The sequence below is a fragment of the Hibiscus syriacus genome, unplaced genomic scaffold, assembly GCF_006381635.1.
Source record: "Hibiscus syriacus cultivar Baekdansim isolate YM2019G1 unplaced genomic scaffold, ASM638163v2 tig00110985_pilon, whole genome shotgun sequence".
Lineage (NCBI taxonomy): Eukaryota > Viridiplantae > Streptophyta > Magnoliopsida > Malvales > Malvaceae > Hibiscus > Hibiscus syriacus.
The window spans coordinates 79,006-106,063 of NW_024062939.1; the positions used below are offsets into that span (position 1 = coordinate 79,006).

Consider the following 27,058-nt stretch of genomic DNA (forward strand, 5'->3'; position numbering starts at 1 on the left):
AAAACTAAAAAAATCAAGAAACATGGCCACATACAACTTACTATCACTCTCAATAATCAACCGTCTCTTAGAGCACCAGCTAGAAGATTCAAAGAAAATTAAACCATGTTTAATGGCCTTAAATTCCATTAAAGGACCCAGACCAGCAGCTTCTTGAAAAGATCCTAACACTGTGCAACACTCGTCTCTTAAAATCCTGCCTAAATCGCAAGCCTTCCAATCACCATTAATAGCAGCATCCACGTTCAGCTTTAGAAATCCCGTAGGGGGATGGGACCAAAAAATTTTATTTACTATCAGACATTTTGGAAATCCCATGGGGTCCATCACAAAAACATATACCATTAATTTCAAAATTCTAAGTGACATTTACCCCGTCATATGAATTCACTGAACTTCTCTTATCAATCCAAGCCTTATATAACATGATAATACATTTCATTCAAATTCTTATCAGATACAAATGTAAGAATATTATATATACAAATAATTCGAATGCATCGCATAAATTCTGAGTGCAATATATCTACATATTTACATAACGTTTTTCGAGCAAAATACCAAACAACTAATAATCGCAAAACAATAAATCTCGCAATAAACAAAGAAAATGACACCCAATCAAAAAAAACTCACAAACCAAATATAACACCCTATAGGAACACACCTTGACAAAATCAAACAACGATAATCATATTCAAAATATTATGCAAATACTCATAGACCCATACACCTTACAGACCATTCAAAGTGGGGCTTGACACAAAGGAAAAGGCCATTGAATTTAAAGTGATATTCACTATGTCGAGTGAATACATTGAACTATCAATCAAGACTCAATATAACATGATAAGATGTTTCACTCGAACACTAAATGATCCAAATGTAAAAAAATTAAATATAAAAATAATTCAAATGCATCGCATAAATTCCAAGTCCGATATATCAACATATTTCACACAACATTTTCTGAACAAAATATCAAATAATCATTAATCGTAAAATATTCATGCACGCAATAAATAAAAAAAAATTAATTAATCAGATAACTCACAAACAAAATATAACACCCTATAAATACACACCTTGACAAAATATTCTAGCAGCGACCAACAATTCCCAATCTTTGAAGTGTAAAATCACAATTCACATCATAGCCCGAAACAACAATAAAAAACATATTCCAAATTAAACATTAATAATCAGAGTCTGAATACTATGCAAACGATCATACACACATACAACTTATTGTTCAAAGAGTAAAGTCCGAGAACCACTCTAATTATAACACACCATCCGAAGTGTTGTCCACCAAAAAGGCATATGACCCTGAATCTAAAGTTACATTCACCCTATGGAGTGAATACACTAAAACTTCCGTATCAATCCCAACCCAATATAAATTGATAACATATTTCATCTAAATGGAAGAATATTACATATACAAATAATACAAATGCACCGCATAAATTCTATGTCTGAAATATAAAAATATTTCACAAAACATTTTCCAAACAAAAAAAAACAATCATGCTCATAATAAACAAAAAAAATGTCAGTCAATTACATAACTCAGAAACAAAATACAACACCCTAGAGAGATACACCGTGAAAAAATATTATAACAACGACCAACGATTTGCACAATATCTTTAAAAAGCATAAAATCACAATTCATATCATAGTCCATATCAACCAATAATAATTATAATCCAAATCAAACATTAATCAGTCCTAATATTATGCAAATGCTCATGCACCCATACGACTTACGCATCGTTCGAAAAGTAAGTTTTCAGAACCACTCTAACTCCAATAGACCATCCAAAGTACGATTCGCTACAAAAGCATAAACCCCTGAATTCGAAGTGAATTTCACCCCATCGAATAAATACACGAAACTTCCCTTATCAATCTCAACCCAATAAAAAATTATAACAAATTTCATCTGAGTGTAAGCATATTACCTATACAAATAATCCGAATACATCACATAAATTCTAAGTATGATATATCAATTATTTCACGTAGCATTTTTCGAACAAAATACCAGACAACAAATAATCGCAAAACAATCATTATCGTAATAAACAGTGAAAATGTAAGTCAATCAGAAACCTCACAAACAAAGTATAACATCCTATAGTGACACACCTTGACAAAAATATTCACACGGTGTCTTTAAAGTGCATAAAGTCACAATTCACATCATAGATCGAATCAAACAATGATAATCACAGTCTGAATATTATGTAAATGATAATGCACCCATACGCCTTACACACCGTCCGAAACGTATGTTCCATAGAACCACTAACTACAACACACCATCCGAAGTAGGATCCGCCACAAAGACAAAGGCTACTTAATTCGAAGTGACATTCAACACATCAAGTGAATACACTAAACTTCCCCTATCAATCCAAACCCAATATAACATGATAAAATATTTCATTCGAATTTTGATCTAATCCGAATGTAAATATTACATATACAAATAATCTAAATGCATCGCATAAATTCTAAATCTGATATATCAACATATTTCACATAACATTTTTCAAACAACAAATAATAATAATAATAATAATAATCTAAAACAAGCAATAATAATCATTGTTCGAATATTATGCAAATAATCATGCACCGGTACACCTTACAAATCATCCGAAGTTGGGTCTGCCACAAAGGCTGAGGCCACTGAATCCAAAGTGACATCCTTATATAACTTGACAACATATATCATTAGAATTCTAATTTTATCCGAATGTAAGAATATAACATATATAAATAATCCAAATGCATTGCCTAATTTCTAAGTTCGATATATCAACATTTCACAAGACATTTTCCAAACAAAATACCATACAATCAATAATCTCAAAACAATTATGCTCACAATAAACAAAGAAAATGTCAATCAATCAGATAACTAACAAAAAAAATATTGCACCCTATAGAGAGACACATTGAATCAAACATTATACAAATCACATCATCTAACACATCATGTCTTTAAAATCTATAAAGTCACAATTCACATCATAATTCGAATCAAACAATGATAATCATTATCCAAATCAAACATTAATAATCCGAGTTTGAATTATATAATTTAATTTAAGAATAAATTATCCAAATCAAACAATGATAATCATTATCCAAATGAAACAATGATAATTTAAATTAATTTCATTTAAGAATATATTAATATAATTTAAATTAATGTATTCTTATGATATTTTATAATTTATAATTTAAATATTATTATTATATATAATAAATTATATAAATAATTTAATTTAAGAATAAATTAATAAATCAGAGTTTGAAAAACCAATCAGTAAGGGAAACAAATCAAAACATTATAAGCAACGTACCATTGTTCTCTTGTTTCAAGTATATCTCTAATTTGAAACATCTTCACTGCTCAAGACAAGTTGATCGCATACGGATTGGAGCTCCTAAGATGCAAAAGGAATTTAGTAAGTAAATTTTCTAAGCTACTTTTCCAAACTTATACAATTAAAACAGTCGAAGAACTATGTGGCCCATCATAATACATCTAAAAAAGCTATACCTTGTGCATGTCTTCTTTAAGCCTATGCTACATATGCTAGTTTTTGCTTTAACTGGACATACAACAATTTCTCATTGTGGAAGGGTGATTCTAGTTCTTCTTTCTCTGCCTTGAGCATTGCTAGAGTGTGCTCGCCAGTCTCCTCACCTTTGGATTTCTAGAGTGTGTTTTAATTAATATTATAATAATTTAAATTTAAGAATTTATTAATATAATTTTAAATTTATAATTTAAATAATATTATTATATGGGGCAAGATCTAATTACACTATGTAAAAATATTTTAGTTTTACACCATTTTAGGACCATTGGATGAAAGAAATTAAAGAATGAGATTAACCGTGGAAAATGAACAGATATTCACTAAAAAAACGAGTTAGTCTCAACCTTTGATTTCTCTAAATCCAATGGCACTAAAAAAGTGTAAAACTAAAAGAGTTTTGCGCAGTGTAAATGAATCCTAATCCTTAATGTATTCATAAATTATATAAATTAATTAATTTATATAAAAATTATATAAAAATATTTTAAATAATATTAGAAAATTTTAATTTAAGAATATATTAACATAATTTCAATTAATATAATCTTATGATATTTTATAATTTATAATTTATAAATAATTTAATTTTAAAATAAATTAATAAAACTATACCTCGTACAGGTTTTTGTTTTAAGCCTTTGCATATGCTAGTTCTTGCTTTAACTGGGCAGACAACAATTTCTCATTGTGGAATGGTGATTCTAGTTCTTTCTTCTCTTCCTTGAGCATTGCTAGAGTGTGCTCGTAATGTCTCCTCACCTCAGGATTTCTGCATACACTCTAAACTTTAAGTGAAATAAATAAACCTAACGATACAGAAAATGAGAATGAACCCATTAAATCTTCAATGTCAGATATATAAAATAAAAGCATTCAAGACATTCACAGAGTGTGTTTTGTATCAGAAGATTTCAAGTTCAGCCACATGGATTTATCTTGAAAATTGCAAAACCAGGAGAATAAAAATGTGACAAACAACAAGCAACCTATCACTAAGGCCTTGCTAAGCATCCAACCTAAAAATCACTTAGAAATAGGCAAAGAAATCCCAACCTAAAAGTGGAGATGCAATAAACATCAAAACTACATTTACGATGTACCATTTTTCATTGGAGCAGACACAATAGTTCTCAGTCTGAAACTACTTATCATGCAACAAACTTCCCAAAGTTTAACAAATATGATGCCTTAAATTAACAATTCGTTAGCATCAAAAACTTATGTTCATAAACATACATTTTATTCCATGCATAAACATGATGTGCCTAATTTCACACATACGATTATCACAACCCAAATCATCCACTCTCAACTTATATAATAACTTTTTCCAATTATTCACCCAAAACCCAGTAGGTTAACATTAAATACGCATCCACGGAATTAATTTCATAGAAAGTTTAAATTACAGAGAAAACTATGCAAAACCTAAGATCCTGACAACAAAAAGGTTGTCATATGGCATTTGTTTGTTCCGGGGAAAAATCACCCCTTAAACCACATATATAATTTATAGATTTAACTCTTTTGGCAAGAAAGTCAATGGTAGTCTATTTAATTAAAAATATATATGTAAAACACATAATAAACTCGAGCATCCAATCTTTATTTATATAAGGATAAATTTTGTGGAATTAAAGAGATTAAAAGACAATGAGTGAATATTACCTTTGCTACATCTTTCAACACCGAAAAGGTTGCATCTCTGACATGGGATCCAACCATTAAGACACTACAATTCAAATTCACAACATTCCAATAGTAATAGCATTTAAATAATAATAGGATAAAAAACAGAGCATCTCCTCCTATATGATTTTATAAAGACAAAGTAAAATGTTTCAGACCATTACTAGATGATGACCATCACAGAGTTCAGTTGCCATTAAAAGGAAGGAAGATTCATATATTATTTATTCAAATTGTTTTGGATACTTGAGTAGAAAATTTTACTAAATGCACTTAGCTAGCATTGCCGAAAGCAAGAGAAAACTTACATTAGAAAACCCTTCATCATCAGAATCCTTCATATCACTGAAAGAGGGAAGTTCAGGCGGTGCTGTGTACACACATTGATCGCTGTCCGTGAGCTGACTTACCATGAGAAGCTGAGAAAGGTATAGTGTATTTCATTTGTATAACATGAAGTACTTCTTGTTCAATCTTAAAAACCTTGATGTTGCCATCAGAATCTCCAACATACCTGCAAATTCAGAGAGAAAAGAAGACATATTTATAGGTAAACTATAGAGAAAGAAAACATAGGCAATACTGATTCTGATGACACTAAAAGTAGATTACTCTCATATCTAATATGATAGAATCAGCAATTAACCAAGCAAGTAACTTGCTTCAATATGGTTCTTGAAATTTACATTGATATATTAAGGATGCCTTGATTCTGGACAAAAATTAAGTACCTTGAAATAACTTTAAAAAAAAGTTTTACAAGGAAAAAAAATACTGATATAGCATTATTAATGATAGTATCAAGAAATCCAGATTGAGAAATATAGCATCATAAACATGTTAAACTGTCACGTTTCTTTCTCATGTGATAATTAATCAGATATGACCTGCCTTTAGTTGCATCAAGTCCATATTAATCTGTTCAACAGAGGTAACAAAAGCATACCTTAAACAGTAAGTGCATAGACAGCAAGGTAAACGATGATACCTTTTCTGATTGAAGTTGATTATTTACTGTCAAAGTGAACTGTGCATATCCACTCCAGCAGGGTAGACTTTCTGGGTCGGCAACATCCAAATACATAGACAAATGATCCACGTTGTAATCAAGAAAATCAAGAACACTGAGGTATGCAATTGTATTAAAGACTAAACTATCATCGCCAAAACAGAAAATCAAGGGGGAAAGTGTAAGTACTATCAAAAAGACTAAACTATCATCGCCAAAACAGAAAATCAAGGGGGAAAGTGTAAGTACTATCAAAAAGGAATGAGCAGTGTACCATTTAAAACCATCAACGATAAAATCATATGAGAAAATCAAGGGATTGGGACTCTATTAACAAATCGAGAAGTAAAATCACAACAAAATAAAACACTGTTCTTCATCTTCTTGTCGCTGAAAAATAAAGAGTAATCAAGAAAAATTCAAAAATAACTAAATCATAAGCAGTAGAAACCGTAAAAAAATACGAAAGGCCAACTGAAGATATAGCAACGAGATGCTTGTCGTTCGAGAGTGTAATTGGAGAGTTTGAGATGGAACAAAGAGAGGATATGATAGCGGGTGAGAGAAATGTTAGGGTTTGAAAACAGAAGTAATTTTACTTCAAATTCACAACATTCCAATAGTAATAGCATTTAAATAATAATAGGATAAAAAACAGAGCATCTCCTCCTATATGATTTTATAAAGACAAAGTAAAATGTTTCAGACCATTACTAGATGATGACCATCACAGAGTTCAGTTGCCATTAAAAGGAAGGAAGATTCATATATTATTTATTCAAATTGTTTTGGATACTTGAGTAGAAAATTTTACTAAATGCACTTAGCTAGCATTGCCGAAAGCAAGAGAAAACTTACATTAGAAAACCCTTCATCATCAGAATCCTTCATATCACTGAAAGAGGGAAGTTCAGGCGGTGCTGTGTACACACATTGATCGCTGTCCGTGAGCTGACTTACCATGAGAAGCTGAGAAAGGTATAGTGTATTTCATTTGTATAACATGAAGTACTTCTTGTTCAATCTTAAAAACCTTGATGTTGCCATCAGAATCTCCAACATACCTGCAAATTCAGAGAGAAAAGAAGACATATTTATAGGTAAACTATAGAGAAAGAAAACATAGGCAATACTGATTCTGATGACACTAAAAGTAGATTACTCTCATATCTAATATGATAGAATCAGCAATTAACCAAGCAAGTAACTTGCTTCAATATGGTTCTTGAAATTTACATTGATATATTAAGGATGCCTTGATTCTGGACAAAAATTAAGTACCTTGAAATAACTTTAAAAAAAGTTTTACAAGGAAAAAAAATACTGATATAGCATTATTAATGATAGTATCAAGAAATCCAGATTGAGAAATATAGCATCATAAACATGTTAAACTGTCACGTTTCTTTCTCATGTGATAATTAATCAGATATGACCTGCCTTTAGTTGCATCAAGTCCATATTAATCTGTTCAACAGAGGTAACAAAAGCATACCTTAAACGGTAAGTGCATAGACAGCAAGGTAAACGATGATACCTTTTCTGATTGAAGTTGATTATTTACTGTCAAAGTGAACTGTGCATATCCACTCCAGCAGGGTAGACTTTCTGGGTCGGCAACATCCAAATACATAGACAAATGATCCACGTTGTAATCAAGAAAATCAAGAACACTGAGGTATGCAATTGTATTAAAGACTAAACTATCATCGCCAAAACAGAAAATCAAGGGGGAAAGTGTAAGTACTATCAAAAAGGAATGAGCAGTGTACCATTTAAAACCATCAACGATAAAATCATATGAGAAAATCAAGGGATTGGGACTCTATTAACAAATCGAGAAGTAAAATCACAACAAAATAAAACACTGTTCTTCATCTTCTTGTCGCTGAAAAATAAAGAGTAATCAAGAAAAATTCAAAAATAACTAAATCATAAGCAGTAGAAACCGTAAAAAAATACGAAAGGCCAAATGAAGATATAGCAACGAGATTCTTGTCGTTCGAGAGTGTAATTGGAGAGTTTGAGATGGAACAAAGAGAGGATATGATAGCGGGTGAGAGAAATGTTAGGGTTTGAAAACAGAAGTAATTTTACCTGAGATGGGCGGGATTGCGGGAATAAATAGTCAAATTTTTATTTATTTACCTAAGATAGATCAAAAAAAAAATAGTCGTTGCAAAGGAGCGTAAAATTTGAAATTTAAAATATTTTTATTTGATTTATTTACTTTTCTTTAAAATTATCTCTTTTATTTACGAATAAAATTTGATTTTTTTAATCGATTATCTATGAATTTTAGTTTGATTAATTTCATTTCTTCTTTTTCATTTTGATTTTAAAGTTATTTTCAAAAACAAATTAATAAAAAACTTTAATATATGATTTTAAATATTATTTAATAAAGATTATTTTTTGTCAAAAATATTTTAATATTTTTTTGACGATGACGAATCGACGTTTTATACCTCAGGAACCCTATGATGAAAATTGTGATCCCACACGATTTCGACGGTCAATCAGTGGTAACTACGACAACACATGATTGAGAAGGTGACAGGGACTATGTCGGTGGCGATGGCGATGGATTAGGATTAAGATTTGGGGATTTTAGAGATATGGGGCTTCTTTATAATTTAAGAGAAATTATGATTTTTTTTATAAATATGTTAATATTTTTTAAAAATAAATTTTAAAATTATTAGATTGTGACATGTGTCACTTGACAGAAGAAATAAACGCCGTTCACGGCCCGAACACCTAAATTGGTAACGTTGGACACCGGGAGCATTCAAAAAATAGTTTAGACACCTTTTATAAAAATATTATAGTTTGGACACTTATTTTGTATTAAACCTTATTCATTTCTCAGCAAAATACAAAATCTGGAAAAAAAACAGTACAAAACAACAAAACTAAACACATTAAGCCACAAGCACCATACAACTCGAGAAACAAGAAGTACAGCAGGGATAAAGGAGTGTTTTATACATATAGATATACGTGTATACATACATGTGTCATACTATATACAATTGTAGTTATATTACATAAAATAGTTTTAAAGGAGTGTTTTGTAATTTATAATATATGAATTAAACCTATAATTTATATTATCCCTATATCATTCTATTGAATTTTAGAATTTAAAGAACAAATAAATAAGATTACTTTAATTATAATATGTGAATTAAACCCACGATTTATTCATGATAAAGAAACTAAAAAAAGATTTAGACCAATAATTTGTTTCATTACAATTATTGATCTAATTCATTGATAAACAAAGGAATAGTTTAATAATTCTCATGAAACTCGTGCCTTGGTGGTGTTGAGGGTAGTTTCAATCAAACATCGTTGTGTACATATGATTTTATATTAAGAGATAAATTTAAATTTATAAAATTTTAAGAGTCGAAAATATTTTTTTAATAATAAATAAATAAAATCTAAAATATACAATAATTTTAAATTTTAAAAGATAATTGCCTCATCTACACCGTCTAAATCCGTCCCTAATTGCTTATTAATATTATCAAAATCTCTGTAATAAAATTCTTTAATTTATAAACAATTTGTCAATCGGTCAAAGGAGGGACAACATCGAAAGTTGAAAATATTTGTACTAATTCATGTTTATCTACAAGCCAGCATCATTCCAAATTCGCCTCTTCACGAGCTGGAAAACAAATCACCATTAACAAATCACCGTTGAAATCCACCGGTTTGTGTCGCCACCTTCACACCGCCGTCGATCGTCTGACATCTGTAGGGTCAAGCGGCTCCCGATACCGCTAGCATAAAAAATAAAATTAAGAATAGGACCTGCGGTTGGAGGAATCTGGGAGTATTAAAAAAAAGAGTTTAGTGGAAACTTATAAACAATATCCAATCACGTGCTTCCACTTGTAACTCCGCCGGCGGCTGTTGTTATCTTTACCATCGTCGGTGTCCACTTGGGAGGAGAATAAACAGGATCATTTTTAAGGAGGGAGGTTCCGAATCAGGATCATTATTAGCCAAACTACAGAGCATTTATTGATAATAGTAGTATTTTATCTCTTTGGAATTTTAAATACGATGTCGTTTTTACGGCGGCGGAGGAAGGGAACGGATTCGTCAATGTCCTCGAACTTTGTAGGATCCAGAATCGAAGACGAGGACGAGAAGAAGGGATTGTTCTCGAGTCCCAGGAAAGAGAGGAATACTTCTCAGAAATGGTTGTGATGGGACAGTTGTTGTTGGTTCATTGGTTTTGTGTGTTCGATGTGGTGGCTCTTGTTATTGTTGTACAACACAATGCCCGCTTTGATCCCTCAATACGTGACGGAGGCGATAACCGGGTCGTTGACCGACCCACCGAGTGTTAAGTTGAGGAAAGAGGGCTTGACGGTGAATCATCCCGTGGTGTTCGTCCCTGGGATTGTGACCGGTGGGCTCGAGCTATGGGAAGGACACCAATGTGCTGAAGGCTTGTTTAGGAAACGTCTTTGGGGTGGAACCTTTGGGGAATTGTATAAAAGGTACCATTAACTTTTGTCCCCTTCTTTTTTTCCTTTTGTTTTCCCTTTCTAGGTTTTGCATAAAAGGTATCATTGGCCTTGGGAAGGCCACCAGTGTTCTTTTCTGATCTTGATTTAGGTTGAAAGTTATTAGAGAAAGTTCCTCAAAGCTTACTGATTTGCACAAGAAAATATTGCTTAATTGATTTCTATAGTTGAAGCCTTCTAATTGTTGCAAATGCTTTTTCCTTTTGTTTTATGTTTGATTATGGGGCATTGGAAATGCATCTCTGGTTACTCTTTTCTGCAACTTGATCACTGTCGTGCTGTGTGGATTAGAATACACTTCAATCATTGGTGTTCTGGGCAAGGAGTGGGAACCTGCTTTTTCCTCGTAACAATCTTTGCATTTGGTGTGTTTTCTAGCTAGAGCATCTCAATAGATAGTTATAAAAAAACATGTGTTGGTATGGCGAATCTTATACTCTTGCGAAGAAAAATACTACTTAAACTCTCCGTAGGTCTTATTGAACTTTGTTGTTTAGAGCCAACTCAGGAGTTTCCCTGTTTTATGATATCATTACCCTTTATAAATGTTGGGTTGCTTCAAGTTTTGAAGAAGGCCAACCTGTCTTTCCAATGTGCGATGTCTATGTAGTTTCTGGCTATTTGATCGTTGAAGTAATACTGCATTCTCTTGACATCCAATTCCTTCTTGGTTTTGCTTTCTGAAGTTTTCTGATCAATGCTTCGTCTGTTTGAATATGGTTGCTATGCTGACTTTAAACTTCAACATTGTTCTTTTTTATTTAATGAAAATGCCATTAGAAGATCGGAAATTGTTCTAACTTAGACCTGTTATTGCTTTCTACCCTTATCTTTTAACTATTTGCAGAAGTTTTGTCATCCATGAAGTTTAATAAAGTTTATTTCCCCACTGCTCTTCCAATTTCATTGTAGACCATTATGCTGGGCTCAGCACATGTCACTCGATAATGAAACTGGACTGGACCCTCCGGGTATAAGGGTCAGACCAGTATCTGGATTGTGGCAGCTGATTATTTTGCAGCAGGATATTTTGTTTGGGCTGTGTTAATTGCTAATTTGGCTCAAATCGGATACGAGGAAAAAACAATGTATATGGCTGCCTATGAATGGAGGTTATCATTCCAGAACACTGAGGTATGCAATTGTATTGTTATTGCTCGCTGAAATGATGTTATCACTTAATGTCTATTTGAATAAATCAGGTCAGGGACCAAACTTTGAGCAGAATGAAAAGTAACATAGAACTCATGGTAGCAACAAATGGTGGGAAAAAGGTAGTAGTCATTCCGCACTCAATGGGTGTCCTGTACTTTCTGCACTTCATGAAATGGGTAGAAGCAACAGCTCCCATGGGTGGTGGGGGTGGATCAGATTGGTGTGCCAAGCACATAAAGGCAGTAATGAACATCGGTGGACCCTTTCTAGGTGTCCCAAAATCGGTCTCAGGACTATTTTCTGTTGAAGCCAGGGATATAGCCGTTGCCAGGTACCTCTTTGAATTATTTTTTTAACGAACAAAGATGTATTTCTTGTCTTGGTAGTGTTTGAGTTGTCATATTTCTACATTTCAAACCAATGAATTGGCCTCATATATGGTTTCCCAGAATTTCTGTTGCATTGATATAGTTTTCCCTCACGCATGTCACTCGGATCATGTGCTTGGAAAAATGTTCCTGTTATAAAGAGCTAACTTTTCTAATGCTTTGCTTTTATGGCGTCAGTTTTACAAAAATAAAGTTTTTTCATTTGATAAATCAGTAATAAATCTGACTTTTCTAATGGCTTCCATTCTGATAGTATTGTTATTAGTTCTTGAGTGAACAAAGTAAAAGGTTAGATCAATGTTAAGCTATCACTAAAATATGCATCATTGTTCAATTTGCATTACTCCCTCAACATGTGCACCCTCTGTTGTCGTTTTCTTAAGAGCAGTCATTTCAAGCAAGCAATTGTTGTAGTCAGTTTTGATTTTATATTCCTAGAACCTTGGAAATAGTTTCTTTTCATAATGGTGTTATCGTGCTTTCTAGCGTGCTGTTGCATCTTAAAACCATACCACCATGTTTCAATTCACTCTTCGTAAACATAAGGTAGTTTTGTTCAGATATGAAGAATGTGCATGTTTACTTTGTCTTGGGAGCTTGATGAAATGCTAATTGTTAAACAGGGCTTTCGCACCAGGTTTTCTGGACAAAGATGTGTTCGGTCTGCAAAATTTCCAGCATTTAATGCGGATGACCCGTACATGGGATTCCACCATGTCAATGATACCAAAAGGTGGGGACACCATCTGGGGTGGACTTGATTGGTCACCTGAAGGAGAAAGCTTTAAATGTGGCGCAAAAGAGTTGAGGAACAACAGCATCAATAGCATGGTACAAAATGCAAATATCAATTTGGAAGATAATGTGAAAAGTGTGAATTATGGGAGAATTATTTCATTTGGGAAAGATGTGGCCGAGGCGCATTCTTCCACGATCAAGAGGGTTGATTTCCAGGTACCATCCTAGCTATCATCAAATTATTTTGCTCAAGTATAAGGATCATCTCTCTAGTTTCAACACCCTCCTTCTATGTCAAATGCAAGCATGCCCTTCTGGAAAATTTTATTCATTAAAGTGCAATTCCGAGATGATGGTCATTATACATTGTGCTTTCTGCTTTTGCATGCTAGGAGATATTTGGTTTGCTAGTTTGTAGCCTGAAGTTCATATGATTATTGTTGATCAGCAGGATGCTGTGAAGAGTGTTAAGCTGCCCAACTTAACAACCAACTGTGATATATGGATCGAGTATCATGAAATAGGGAATCACCATATTAAATCAGTTGCTGATAACAAGGTTTACACAGCTGGATCAATATTAGATCTGCTTTATTTTGTTGCCCCCAAGTTGATGGCACGGGGAGGCGCTCATTTTTCGTATGGGATAGCAGATAATTTGGATGACCCGAAATATCAACACTACAAATATTGGTCAAACCCCTTAGAAATAAAGTGAGGTTTTTCGACTTCTGGGTTATTCTAGTTTTTTTTTCTGGTGCAGTAATTGTAGTTAACCATGAAGGTGTCTTTAGAGAACCCTTATATTGAATGAAATGATTCAATCATGATATAGTATCTTTTAATTTGTTGAGTTTGCTTTCTTAGCCAATGCCATAGCTTAGCTTATCTTCTTAGGATTACTAGACTTGCGGTTAACATTTGTGAGCTATTGTTGTTAGTGAATTGTCTATTTTCGACCAGATTGTTTTGCCTTTGAGTTTCCTCATTCCTCCCTTTCTCCATGTTTACTTGACAAGTGCAATATAAATTTCCAGGTTACCAAATGCTCCAGACATGGAGATCTACTCAATGTACGGAGTTGGAATCCCTACGGAAAGAGCTTACGTCTACAAATTAAATAGTGGCACCGATTGCTCTATTCCGTTTCAGATAGACACCTCAGCCGAGGGTGACAGTGAAGATTCATGTCTAAAAGGTGGTGTTTTCTCTGCTGATGGAGATGAAACAGTTCCTGTTTTAAGTGCTGGATTCATGTGTGCGAAAGGTTGGCGAGGCAAAACTAGATTCAACCCTTCAGGCATCCGTACTTACATACGGGAATACAATCATGCCCCTCCGGCTAATCTTCTCGAAGGCCGAGGCACCCAAAGTGGCACTCACGTGGACATAATGGGGAATTTCGCATTGATCGAGGATGTTTTACGAATAGCAGCAGGGGCCACGGGCAAAGAACTGGGCGGAGATCATGTTTATTCCGATATCTTTAAATGGGCCGAAAGGATCAACTTGCAGCTCTAGCTTCCACCAGCACTCTGCGGAAGGTGAGCACTCAAAGGTCAATAGGTGAACTCAGTTAAGAAAATGAAACCATGAAACAATCCTGTTCCTTGCTTTAATGCCTGTGTGTTCTTCGTTCTTATAGTGACGACGGAGACGGTGCTCCCTCGCCGGCCGGCCGGTCATCTTGCCTGGGAATTGTTGTTGTGTGATTTTAGCCTCGAACAAGCCTCCATCGACCTTAGCAAATGTGGTGTTACAAAATGGCATTAGGTTATTAGTTTTTACAGGCTCCTTCAATTCCAGGAGCACAGTGATAGTCACATATAATCCTCAGATATGTTCCATTAAACTGTTTGATATGTACTTCAGTTCAGTACATAGCCCAACCTTTTGAAATAACCTTTTGATTTTTGACCTTGTATGTTAAAGAGGAAAATGATAGCCCAACCTTTATGAAATATTTTTATGAGGAAAAATTACAACCGTTTATCTGAGGCGGTGGTTAAGATATTGATGAATTTTCTTTGAGTTTATGAACATATATTAATTATAGATATGACAACTTATAAGACTTAAAATGATTTAAAATTAACAAATGTCAAAACATTAAATTATTTAATTTTAAATAATCAACATTTATTAAATATTTAAATTTGATTTATTATCACTTAAGAAAAGAAAATAGGAAGAACAATAATAATATAACACTAAATAAATTACAAACACCAAATCCACCTCAGAACAAACATAAATTTTCGACAGTGAAGGGCGGCTGAGTGTAATAAAATAGAGGGGTAAATTATAAATTTGACAATTAAATTTTACTCTATCTCCTATTATGCTCATTGTATTTTAAATATTTTCAATTTCTTCACTTAATTTAATACATTGAATTTTTTATTCACTCAATAGTTTTCTCAATAACGACATTATAAATGAGTTTTTATATAGATATAAAATGATGTAATTTTGGTGATTCTTTTAAAAACAACATCGTTTTAAAGTTGTTAACTATTTAACGGCGAATGACAAAAAAATCTAATATAACAAGTTCAGTAAGAAAATTAAAAACTTTTAAAGTTTAATAAATAATAAAAAGAAATAATAACGTTTAGTGATGAAATTTATAATTTACCAAAGAAATTAAAGCTACAAGAAGAGTAGTTGGAGAGTTTCAAGGGAGGGGACATGCCTAGGTCCTCCCAACGACACAAACATTTCTTCTTTGCTGCTGCTGCTTCTTCTTCAAGCCTCATCAGATCCCATAGGTCCTTTTTTCTATCAGATCCCATAGGTCATTTTTCTTTATTAACTTTTTGTTTGTATATTCAAAGCTTTATCTTATCTCAACCCTACCAGTACTGCTTCCTTTTCTTTTTGGTTTTATCTCCTGTGTTTCCCCTTTTCCCACTTCAAATGCATCTTGGTCATGTTTTTGATTCTGGGTTTTGGTTATCATTCTTTATGGAATTTGTATAAGGTGATGTTGCTTCTGTTCTTCATAAATATGTTTTCAAAAAGCCTTTATGTTCCTCATTTCTTGGTCGTATTCATCTAAACTACTACCTTTCAATTACTGATTCTACTAGTTCTTCAAGATTTCCTTGTGATTTCGTCTTCACTTTACCTTCCAAAGATGTCCAGGTGCACTTGGTTGCTCTTACTACATGTATTAGTTAAATTTTTTGCCTAAAAAAATTGATGTTTTGTGAAATATGAACGTAGCAAACGATCACTGGACCGACAGCCTTTCGCATTGTTGTTCTTCTGGTCTGAGTTCTTATCCAATGTTAATGAGCTGCCAAATATTACATTCTGAATCTAACTTGTGATTCCGGTTCATGTGCTAAGCTTGTGCTTCTAGTGTTCCATGATCAATCTACTTTATTTCTTCAGCAATGGTCGGTATCCCATGTATTAGCAGCAACGCGCTAGTTCTTATAGTTTATTCTTGCAAGTTCCGCAATTAGGAGTCTTGTTGTTGGCCATTGGCATTCTTTCTAATGTGCTTTGCCTTAGTTCCCGAATGTGCCGAAAAGGATCCATAGATAGTCTATTTGAAGAGGCAAGCTTGTTGTCGAGTTTAACAAATTGAACAATGTTTACCTGATATCATAATTGTTTCCTCACGCATCAGGTCAGGCCGAAAGTCGTGGGAAGGACGTAGAGGCTCGAATGAAGCCGGTTTTCTTGATTAACGATCCGAACACCATGTTCAGCCATTCCAGTCCAAACAATAACCATTCAATGGTATGGTGAACAAGTTTAGCAGTCACTATTAAGTTCATTTTGTTGGCCCTGCTTTAAACTAATAATCCTCATCCTGTTTCAGGCTCCTGCTCAACATCCTTATGCGGATGCATACTTCGGTGGTCTATTTACTCCATATGGGCAACCAGATATTGTAAGATCTTCCAAGCTATTCTACCTTGCTGCAGTTGTTAGTGTGATTATTTTCAGTTCTGCGAATCATTGACATCTTGATTGCTTCAATACGATGTTTTTATGGTATGCTGTTTATCGACAAAATGTTTCTTAGCAGTGGGTCGGATAGCTTAGAAAAGCTCGAATTCTTTTCTTCAACCACTGACCCTGCTCCTGTAGTATTGGTCTAAGGTTTCACCTTGTTTAGCACAGAATCTTTCATGTTACTTGCCATTTTTCTTCTAGTAATGCAACTTCATCTTAAACTTGACCAGATTCAGGCCCGGACGGGAGGAGGAAGTGCACCAGCACGAATCCTGCTACCGCTTGATCTTGCTGAAGATGGCCTTGTTTATGTCAATGCAAAACAATATAATGGGATTCTTAGAAGGAGGCGGTATCGTGCGAAGCTCGAGGCGCAAAACAAGCTCGTCTAATCTCGAAAGGTATGTGCGTAGGATTGATTTCGGATTTTGTTTCAACTTATAACAATGTCTAGTGGCATGGAGTATATGTTTTGGAAACTAATGATCAATGGATATAAGTGATGCTTTGGCAACATTTTTTCGGGGCCTTTAACTGCTTCGGTCTGAACTAAATGCAGCCATATCTTCATGAATCTCGGCATCGTCATGCATTGAATCCGAACTTGAGAGCCATCTGCATGCGGCAGATTGCAGCGGTTCGAGTACAAGCTGCTTGTACATCTTGAGCGTCTCCAACAACAATGGCGATTTCCAGAGACCGAAACACGGATTCATGGACATCTCTCCTGGCGTGAGTAGCATGTGCAATGGAATCCAACACTATGCTTCGGTTGTCCTGTGAGAAACCGGGTCAACGAAGTCGGCAACTCATCTTTGGCTTTTATATTATGTATTATATCATCATCTCAACCGTCTTTCATGCATGTTTGGTAACTGTAAAGTGTCTTGAGAACATCTGTTTTAAGATTCTGCTGAAAAGAGTTTGGCTTGGAATTTTTTCAGTGATACTTAACTGGGTTCTTAATTGTTATGAATGTTGCTTATCTCAACCGTGTAATGCAGAAGATTATTACTATTCTTGTTTATATATATTATTGGGTAAAGTACACAAATGGTCCCTAACTATAGTATATTGTTTTATTATCAATATATTAAGTCTCTTGACTATTAAAAGTTATGAAATGATCTTATAACTATAGAGTTTTGTTTTGTTGAGTCCCTTAACTATTAAAAGTTATAAAATATCATTTAATTATTCATTATGTCTAAAATTCGTCTTTTTCTATTAAAAATTGATGAAATTTAGAGTTGATCGTTAACTTAATAATTGTGATATGATAAAATTTAATCTCAAGACCTCAAATAACTATCATATTACAATTAGTGTGTTAGTGTCCAGTTTAGACAATCGTCAATTTTTTTTAATGAACAAAGATGAGTTTAAAACATAATAAATATTCATGTATCATTTTAAAACTTTAATAATTAAAAGATTTAACAAAATAACATTCTACAATCATAAAATTATTTTATCACTTTTAATAATCAATAACTTAATAAAACAATGTATTATGAGATAATTTTTATACTTTACCCTATATTATCTTGATAACCTTTGACCGTAGTATCATCGTCATCAATGTAAGCCACTTCCCACTTCTTGATTTTCCGGTCGGTTCCCACTCTCACCGGCGGCTTTTTGTCGGACATTGACCTTCGGTAATAGAGACTGTATCCATTACCAAACAGTGGAGAAAAAGGGCAACAAAAATGGAGGAAAGGTTATCAAATGCAGCCATGGAAGGAGAAACATCAAATCTCTTATCCAATTACTTCAAGAAGACCCTCTCATTCTTCACCGCTCCATGGTTTCTTGTGCATCCGAGACCCCTCTCCACGTTTCGTCCATGTTAGGTCACCTCAGTTTCGTCCAACACCTTCTGAGTCTTAACTCCGAGTTAAATTCCCACTGCTGCTCCGCTCTTCACCTTGATGCGGAAAAAGGTATCTCCAGATAGTCAAAGAGTTGGTCAAGGCGGAGCCAGAGGTGTCGACAGTGAGAAATCAAGATGGTCGGACGCCACTCTCCACCTAGCGGCTATCGAGGGCAGGTAGTGAACGAGTTGGTTTGAGCTCGGCCCGAGTCAGCTCGGATGGTGACTGAATGAGGTGAAACTGCGTTGCACTTGTGTGTGGGATGGAATAGGTTGGTGGGTTTGAAGAATTTGATTGAACTGAATGGAGAAGATGATGAAATGGTGAATCATAAGGACGAAAGTAAGATTTTAGGTTAAATTTATAAAATTTCAGAGGCTAAAAAATACATAAAAAAATTAAAAATATATAATAATTTTAAATTTTCTGAGAGATCCCATCCGTTCCCTTGGGTCCATCTCTGTACATATTACTGTTGCCAATAAGCAAATTGAGGTAAGCTTCTAGCAATGTATTATTTTCTAATTTCGATGATGTGTGATTGAGTATGCTTAATCGTTCAATATCTTTCGGTTTATGGTTGCAGATCATAAAGTTTCTGCTTACTTCCCCGGACTGAATGTAAATGCAATAGCTAACAATGGCTACACAGCATTAGATGCTTTGAAGCAAAGCCCCAGAGCTTTGAGAGACCTGGAAACTAAATCCATCCTCAGAGATGCTGGAGCTTTAAGCTCAAATGATCTACATGTAGTTGCGGTCGAATGGATTCCGAGTCCACCGAAGATTCCTCGGTTACTGAAGTCTCCGGTCTCGAATAAATCCATAGAATCAGAAACCAGTTCAAGGAAGCCGATAACAAAGCAAAAACACACTGATTGACTTAGTAGGAAACCAAGTGCATTAATGGTGGTATCATCGTTGATCGCAACGGTGGCATACCAAGCAGCGATATCCCCTCCAGGGGGCATTTTACAGGCGGAAGAAACGGTCAATGATGAAGGAAACCCGTTGGAGCACCCACGTAAAGCCGGAACTGCAATTATGGCATACAACCAGGGTATTGAATATGGTCAAGTTATGATCTTCAACACACTTGCTTTCCTCGCATCTCTAAGAATAATCCTCCTGCTGGGCTACCGATAGAGAAACGGAGATGGATGTGGGTTCAAATGATTATCATGTGGATTGCCATAACATCACAAGTGATAACTTACTTTATATCCCTAAGACATATGTCACCGGACAGTGCCTCCGGTATGCTTCACGATGTAACCCAGATATCCGAACTCATCTCATTGACAGAGGAAGAACTAAGCTTGCTAGATCTGGATACAGGTGATCTTTCGATTTTCTTTTCCCCAACCTCAGAATCATGCTGCAACAAATATTGGCTGCACAGAAGAAGCACTAGCATATAATATCAGTATGGTTTCACAAACAAAGTTTATCATGGAAATAAATGGCAGGAAACCAAAGAAAGATGGACTCACAAACCTCTGTGATCCCTCCAGAGTGGAGGCATCTTCCCATGCAACTTGTTGCATAGTCTTACCGGTTATGTCCTCCAAAGGCATCAACTTATTTGCCTGCATTGAGAGCTTTTCAATCCCAATTGAGGCCAGTCGTTGAAGTACGTCCATTACACTAGGACCCATTTCTGCAGGCAGCACAACTGGACTAGACATTTGCATGATCAGGCTCCCACCAATTTTAGGGTTCCTGAAAAGCGAGGGATTCATAGATCGTAGAAACCCTATGTTCTTTGTCTGAAGCAATGGACCTAAACCATCTCCAAGAGGGGAAAGATCAAGTGGCTCTTCCTCCGACCTAAACCATCTCCAAGAGGGGGAAGAATCCCGGCAATGGAAATCCTGAAGATTTCCAAGGCCAACAGAAAAACGAGGTGGAGCAGCATTCTCATTCAATCCCCAGTCATGCATTAAAGCTTCTTTCTCCAAGTCTTCCAAAACTTTAGCCCTCACTTTGATCCTCCCATTAGTTTCCATCCGGTGCTCTTGCACAGCATCTTGAGCAACCACTGGCTAGGGTCTCTTTCTCAAACTGCCTTAGTAAACGCTCCCTTGGTGACTCGGGCTCTATCTCAGAATGACAGCTGAATGGACTGTGATCAATTCCAAGCATACTCAAGAACTCATTTGCCACAGATTCAGTAACTTCATCCAAGCTAATTGATGACTTCCTATTTGTTTCATAATTAGCATTATACTCCATGTAGAGTCTTCAGGTTCAGGAGAATCTGATGCTGCCTACAAATTTGTAATACCATCTAAAGCTAACTCCAACTCTCTCATCAGTGATTCTTTCGAGACTTGGTCACACACTTTGGAACTGCAATCTTGCACCACAAACATGTCTCCTGATTAACACAATTGACCTCATTTAAGGGACAAAGCTCATTGGATTCTTCAGGATTTACACCCATGCCGGGATTATTTTCAAAAATTTGATTACTTCCTTCTTTGGATACAACAGCCACCATGGAACCTTCCTCCGACCTAACCTGTTCTTGTGAAGATAATTCTTTCCTTTCTTCCACAACAGAAAAATCATCTTATTTGGTTTCTTTCCCAATGTACTCATTTAATTCAGATGCATCAGAAGATGGAGGTAAGGTAGGCTCAAAATGTTCAACCAACACATCAGGTTCAAGCTTAGAAGCAACTAAAGCATCATCTGATTTGTATTCATCAAATTTCTTATCTACCACATTTGCATCGTCAGTGTCCAACTTTGATGCAGGAAGAATAGGTTCTTTCATCTCCTCCATAAGGAGAGATAAGGATGTGGTGTTAGGCAAACAGGGAAGACTCTCAACATCCCTCATTGTGCTCTTCTGATCATCGTTACCGAGTTTAGTACCTGTTTTTCTACTCTGCTTCATATCAGACAAAACCGTATAGCCATAACTAACATTCATTACAGCACCCCTGGCCTTCCCTGATAACTTAAAACTTGTTGCCCAGTTCCCTGAGCTCTTCTCTTCCTCCAATTCCTCCCATGAGAGAGGAAGAAACCACGTAAGGTCAACTCGATGCTTCTCCAAATCAAGGCCCGGTGCTCCGAACACGGAAGCATAAAGTGAACAATGCATTGCCTCATACTTGACTGAATTGTGAGATCTACCTTTAGTACCAGATATGGAGCAAGTAATCGTTAACATCTCTTTGAATTTTGCAGTTCCACCAAATACTTTAACAGGATGAGTCACTAGATCCTCTTCACGCCTCTTCCAATGCACGCATAGACTAAGTTCTTTAAAACTGACCGGCAAATCTTCAATAGAGTGTACTTGAAGTGTGAAACAACAAGTGAACTTACGGCCCCTGGCTTATTCGTTTAATACATAGCCTCGCTTCAGCCTTTGCCTATCCAAATTCAACAACAACAATGAAAACATTCCTTCAGCCTTTTCCTATCCAAATTCAACAACAACAACAGTAAAAACATTCGATTCAACGAAAAGAAAGTATAAAAAAATGCTCCAAAAGAGAAAAACCTTAGAATGTTAGTTTCAGGGGCGGAGAGACTATTGAGCGCCGCTTGTCTCGGCGGGTTGATGTCCCGTTTCGTTCTCTGAACCGCCGCTGCCTTCTTTTGCAATCCAACATTTCGAAATGAAACTACGTGAAAGTGTTATATTTACGGTTAATTGCTTTATGCATGGCATTTTTAGTATTTGTCGTCGGTGGTCCCTTAATCTTTGAGAATTGCATTGCGGGATTAGGGTAAATTACAAATTTGCAATATTCTACTGAATATATTTTAAATATTTTCAATTTTCTCATTGAACTTAAAACATGGAGCTTTTTGGTCCCTCATTCGATTCCTAATTAACGGTTATAGCAGGGTTTTTTTAATGAGTAAATTACAAATGTAATCATTGAACTTTATTATCTCACTTATTTCACTCTATACTTTTAATTTTTTTAATTTAATCACTGAACTTTATGTATTGGATTTTTTGATAAAAAAACTCACGTAATAACACCGTTAGTGAAGAAACAATCAAGTGATTAAAAAAACGCAATGTATTAAGTTTAATGAGGAAAATGAAACAGGCGAGACCCTTATTATTGCATTAGACTACTTTCTTTTGGTTAAATGTTCAAATAAGGACCTACCTTTTAAGGATTATTCATACAAGGATCCAACATTTCAAAACAGTCAAATACATGTCCAACATCTTTAAAATGGTTGTGTCGGAACCGTCTTTCGGTTGGGCCTCGGAATTGGGCTTCGACTTGGATTAATTTGATTGGGAGTCGCCACCGATCATTTTAAAAAATATTTAGGTTAATCGGACACCATCTTACCTGATCTGCGTTGTACCAGAAACGTGTCGGGTTCGGGAGTCGGTTACAGTCAAGAAAGGGCTAGCACCATTGAACTGCCCTTTCGGTACTGTATAATTTCTAGTTACCTTTGATTAAGAAAATTATAAGTTTAAATTTAAAGGTAAAAATAAGATCCCAGTTACTTACCTCTGATTGGTGAAAATTCCCTTAAGAGTTTAAATATGTTAGACTTATATTAAAAATTCAAGATCGAATTAGGAGAAAAAATACATGTAAATATGAGAGCAACAACAAAACAGGAAAAAAAACAATAACGTAAGTAGACATAAAAAGAAATAAAATGGTAATATGAGTAAATATATAACAAAGTGAAAAAATGAATAAAAGACAAAAACAAAACAAGAATAAAAACACAGAGAAAACAAAGTAAAAAAATGATAAAAGGAAGAATAAAATAGATGATATATATATAATAATAAAATATGGTATTTTAAGATAGAAAAGGTAATAAATATATTATGTATACACGGAAGTATTATACCAAAACAAATAGATATACATATACACATGAATAAATATTAAAAAAACAAAACAAATAAACGAAAATAATAAATAAATATATAAATAAATAATATATATATGTATAAATGAGTAAAATAAAAAGAAGATGATAATAATAATAATAGTTATAGTAATATATAAAAAATAAAGATAAATATAAATATATATATATATATATATAAAATAATTTGTAAACAAGAATAAAGAGTCATAAAATAAGAATAAAAATAAATAAAATAAGAAATATATATATACATAAAGTAATAATATTTAAAAATAATAATAACAGTTGTAATAAAATAAAATAAAACAAAATAATAGTAACGGGACTAAATTGAAAGAAAACCACGATTGAAGGTCAAATTCAAAAGGAAGTTGGGTTCAAAAATCGGATTTGAGGGTTAAAATTGAAGTTTTAAAAGTTGGAGAGTCCAAGAGTGCAGTTTACCCTCTTTATTTTGGAAACACGCAGGTCATGCCATTGGGTCGGGTCGACGCGCGGGTTATAATAAGGTCATCGGGTCTCATATTTAACTCAAAAATCTGTTTTAATTTATCATTTCTTTCTTCTTCTTCCAAAAGCACCCCTCCCTTCTTTGAAAACACTCTCAAGTGTTCTTCAAAAATAAGAACACGGTCGGGTTCTTCAAGAACCCAGAAACCGGCCACCAAGCGTCGCCTCACCGGTCACCGCTGAACGGCGCCGGCCACCATCATCGGTGACAGAGAGAGAAAAATTTCTTTTTCCCTTTTTTTAAAAAATCGAATGCATCTTTCATCCCTCTTTTCAAAAACAAAAAGTTTTTTTTTTCTAAAAATAACACGCCTCGGGGTAGATCTAGACTTGAAACTTCGAAGCCCCCCTTGGTCATCGGCGGCTCGAACGAAGAGATGAAAAACAAAAGAACATATCAACACTCGCATGCAAAGAGGAACCAAACAAGGTAAAAAAAAAACAAAATAAAATGTGCTACCTTTTCTTTCTTTCTTGCTCTCGAAAATTACAAGTACTCGGACCTTTCGTATTTGCTAGTATATTGTGTGTAATCTGTGAGTAATCTGATGCCTAGTAATCGTATGAATTTACTCCGTGTGCTTGATTACGCATTTATTTATACAAAAAATGACATTTTAGAGTCTTAATCAAACTCTATTGTTTGTTGGTGATGGTTCTTGCGCTGGACGCTTCGGAATTGTTGGAGGCGAGAGACGTGCGCCGTGAAATTCGGACGTGGGTGAGAGGAATCCATTGAGGAAACGGCGTTGTGGGACGAGGCATGGCTAGGGTTTTTGGAAACCCTGATCTAGGTTAACGTGTTGGGCGTTTGGTGTCTGTTGGGCAGTGGTCTGGGCCAACAAATTGGTCTTGTACAGGAAAAAAAAGAATGTAAATAAATATACTATGAATATAGAATATAATTTATAATATAAGGACGAAATTTAGTGTCTTCATGTTGGAATTTAGGGTCTAATATTCTCATATGCTTAAATAACGGTCTAATCTTTTAAAATAATCAAATAAGGGTATATTCTTTTCAAAAACAATTGAAATTAAGAATATGATGTTCTCATATGCTAAAATAAGTGTCTCGCCTTTATAAATGGTTGAAAGTACAAGTTTAAAGTATGCTCAACTAAGTGCCTTATCATAGATAAATGGGTAAATTACGCATTTAGTTTATAAACTATCAATTTTAGTTCCTAAACTTTAATTTTTTTTAAAAAATCATATCTAAAGTTTAGTTTTTGTTTCATTTTAGTACACTGTTCAAAATTTAATGTTATTTTTTGAAAAATTGAAAAGTTTAAGTACTAAAATATATCAAAACTTATAGTTTAGTTGTTAAACGGGTTAACTTTTTAACGGTGAAATATTAAAATCAAACAAAAACTAAACGTTAGGTATAGTTTTGAAAAATTAAAAGTTCAAATACTAAAATAGATCAAAAGTGATAGTTTAGATATTAAATGTGTAGCTTACCTTAGATAAAATATATAATAGTAATTTTAGTCCTAATATTTTACTCTTTTGTCACTTTATTCCTTATTTTTTTTATCAATTTGACCCTTGATATTTAAAATTTAGTTTAATTATTGATTTTTATAACGAGAAGCTTATTAAGCCATTAAAATTTAAATATCACATCACTCTGTTCACGCATACTTTGAAAAAAAAATAAAGGGTAAATTACTTGTTTAGTACTTAACCTTTTAATTTTTTAAAATCATACCTAACGTTCGGTTTTTATTTCGTTTTAATACATCGCCTTTAAAACCTTAATGGGTGATTTGCACGTGGTACTTTTTTTATGAGTAAATTGCATCATTCATCATTCAACTATATTCTCACACCTATTTTGGTCACTAAAGTTTAATTTTTTTAATTTAATTACTTAACTTTCAAATTACTCCTAATTTAATCACTCTGACTTTCAACTTTTTTTAATTACATATTAACAAAAATAAAAAAAACATGTCACAAAAATTATTAATAAAATAAATTAGAGTGATTAGAACAAGAGCAATTTGAAAGTTGAGTAGTTAAATTGAAGATTTTTAAAATTCAATACCAAAATAAGAGTGAGAAGATAGTTAATGAAAAATGATGTAATTTGCTCATAAAAATAAAGGTTAAGTTTTTAATGGCGAGGTACTAAAATGAAACAAAAACTAAATATTATGTATGATTTTGAATAGATTGAAAGTTTAGGTACTAAAACATACCAAAACTAATAGTTTAGACACTAAATGCGTAATTTACCCAAAAATATAATAGAAAGGGATGCTTACTCTCAGTCGTATTGACAAAGTGGTGCATTCTATATATTGGGCATGCTCAAGGCTTGAAGACAAGACTCTTGTAACTTGTGTGTTGAAGATTGCTTGGTCGACTCACATTGATCGATTGGGAAGGAGGGAATTCACAGACTTTACAGCAATACTTACATATCGATTGTGTGGTCAGTGCAAGTGAAGGCATAGTGTGGTTATTGCAGCCGGCAATTGAACCGTCGTGGTTAGCATAGCTCATCCGGATAACCACAACGGTTCACCGGTCCAGCACTGCAAGTGAAGCACGATTTCATGCTGAAGAATTATTTGGAAGATAAAGCTCTAAAACACTAAGTGCAGCATTTGGCATGCTTGATTTTCCTTCTGGTTTTATCATGTAAATT

At 34.2% G+C, this 27,058-nt stretch overlaps 1 protein-coding gene and 3 pseudogenes across 1 annotated transcript; 2 read left to right on the top strand and 2 right to left on the bottom strand.

Annotated features, from left to right (window-relative positions):
• Positions 1–3,587: 3,587 nt before the first annotated feature.
• Positions 3,588–10,264, bottom strand: LOC120148708. Its single transcript, XM_039161744.1, has 9 exons — positions 10,218–10,264; positions 7,334–7,385; positions 7,180–7,290; positions 6,692–6,711; positions 6,301–6,466; positions 5,621–5,731; positions 5,292–5,355; positions 4,236–4,392; positions 3,588–3,737 (listed from the first exon to the last, which is right to left on the bottom strand). Exons 1-8 carry the CDS (start codon positions 10,262–10,264, stop codon positions 4,379–4,381), a joined length of 585 nt encoding a protein of 194 aa, XP_039017675.1. The 3' UTR covers positions 3,588–3,737; positions 4,236–4,378.
• A 153-nt stretch (positions 10,265–10,417) lies between these two features.
• LOC120148710 lies at positions 10,418–14,713 on the top strand (annotated as a pseudogene).
• Positions 14,714–18,837: 4,124 nt separating this feature from the next.
• LOC120148711 lies at positions 18,838–20,282 on the top strand (annotated as a pseudogene).
• A 2-nt stretch (positions 20,283–20,284) lies between these two features.
• On the bottom strand, positions 20,285–26,913 carry LOC120148709 (annotated as a pseudogene).
• Between the last annotated feature and the right edge of the window lie 145 nt (positions 26,914–27,058).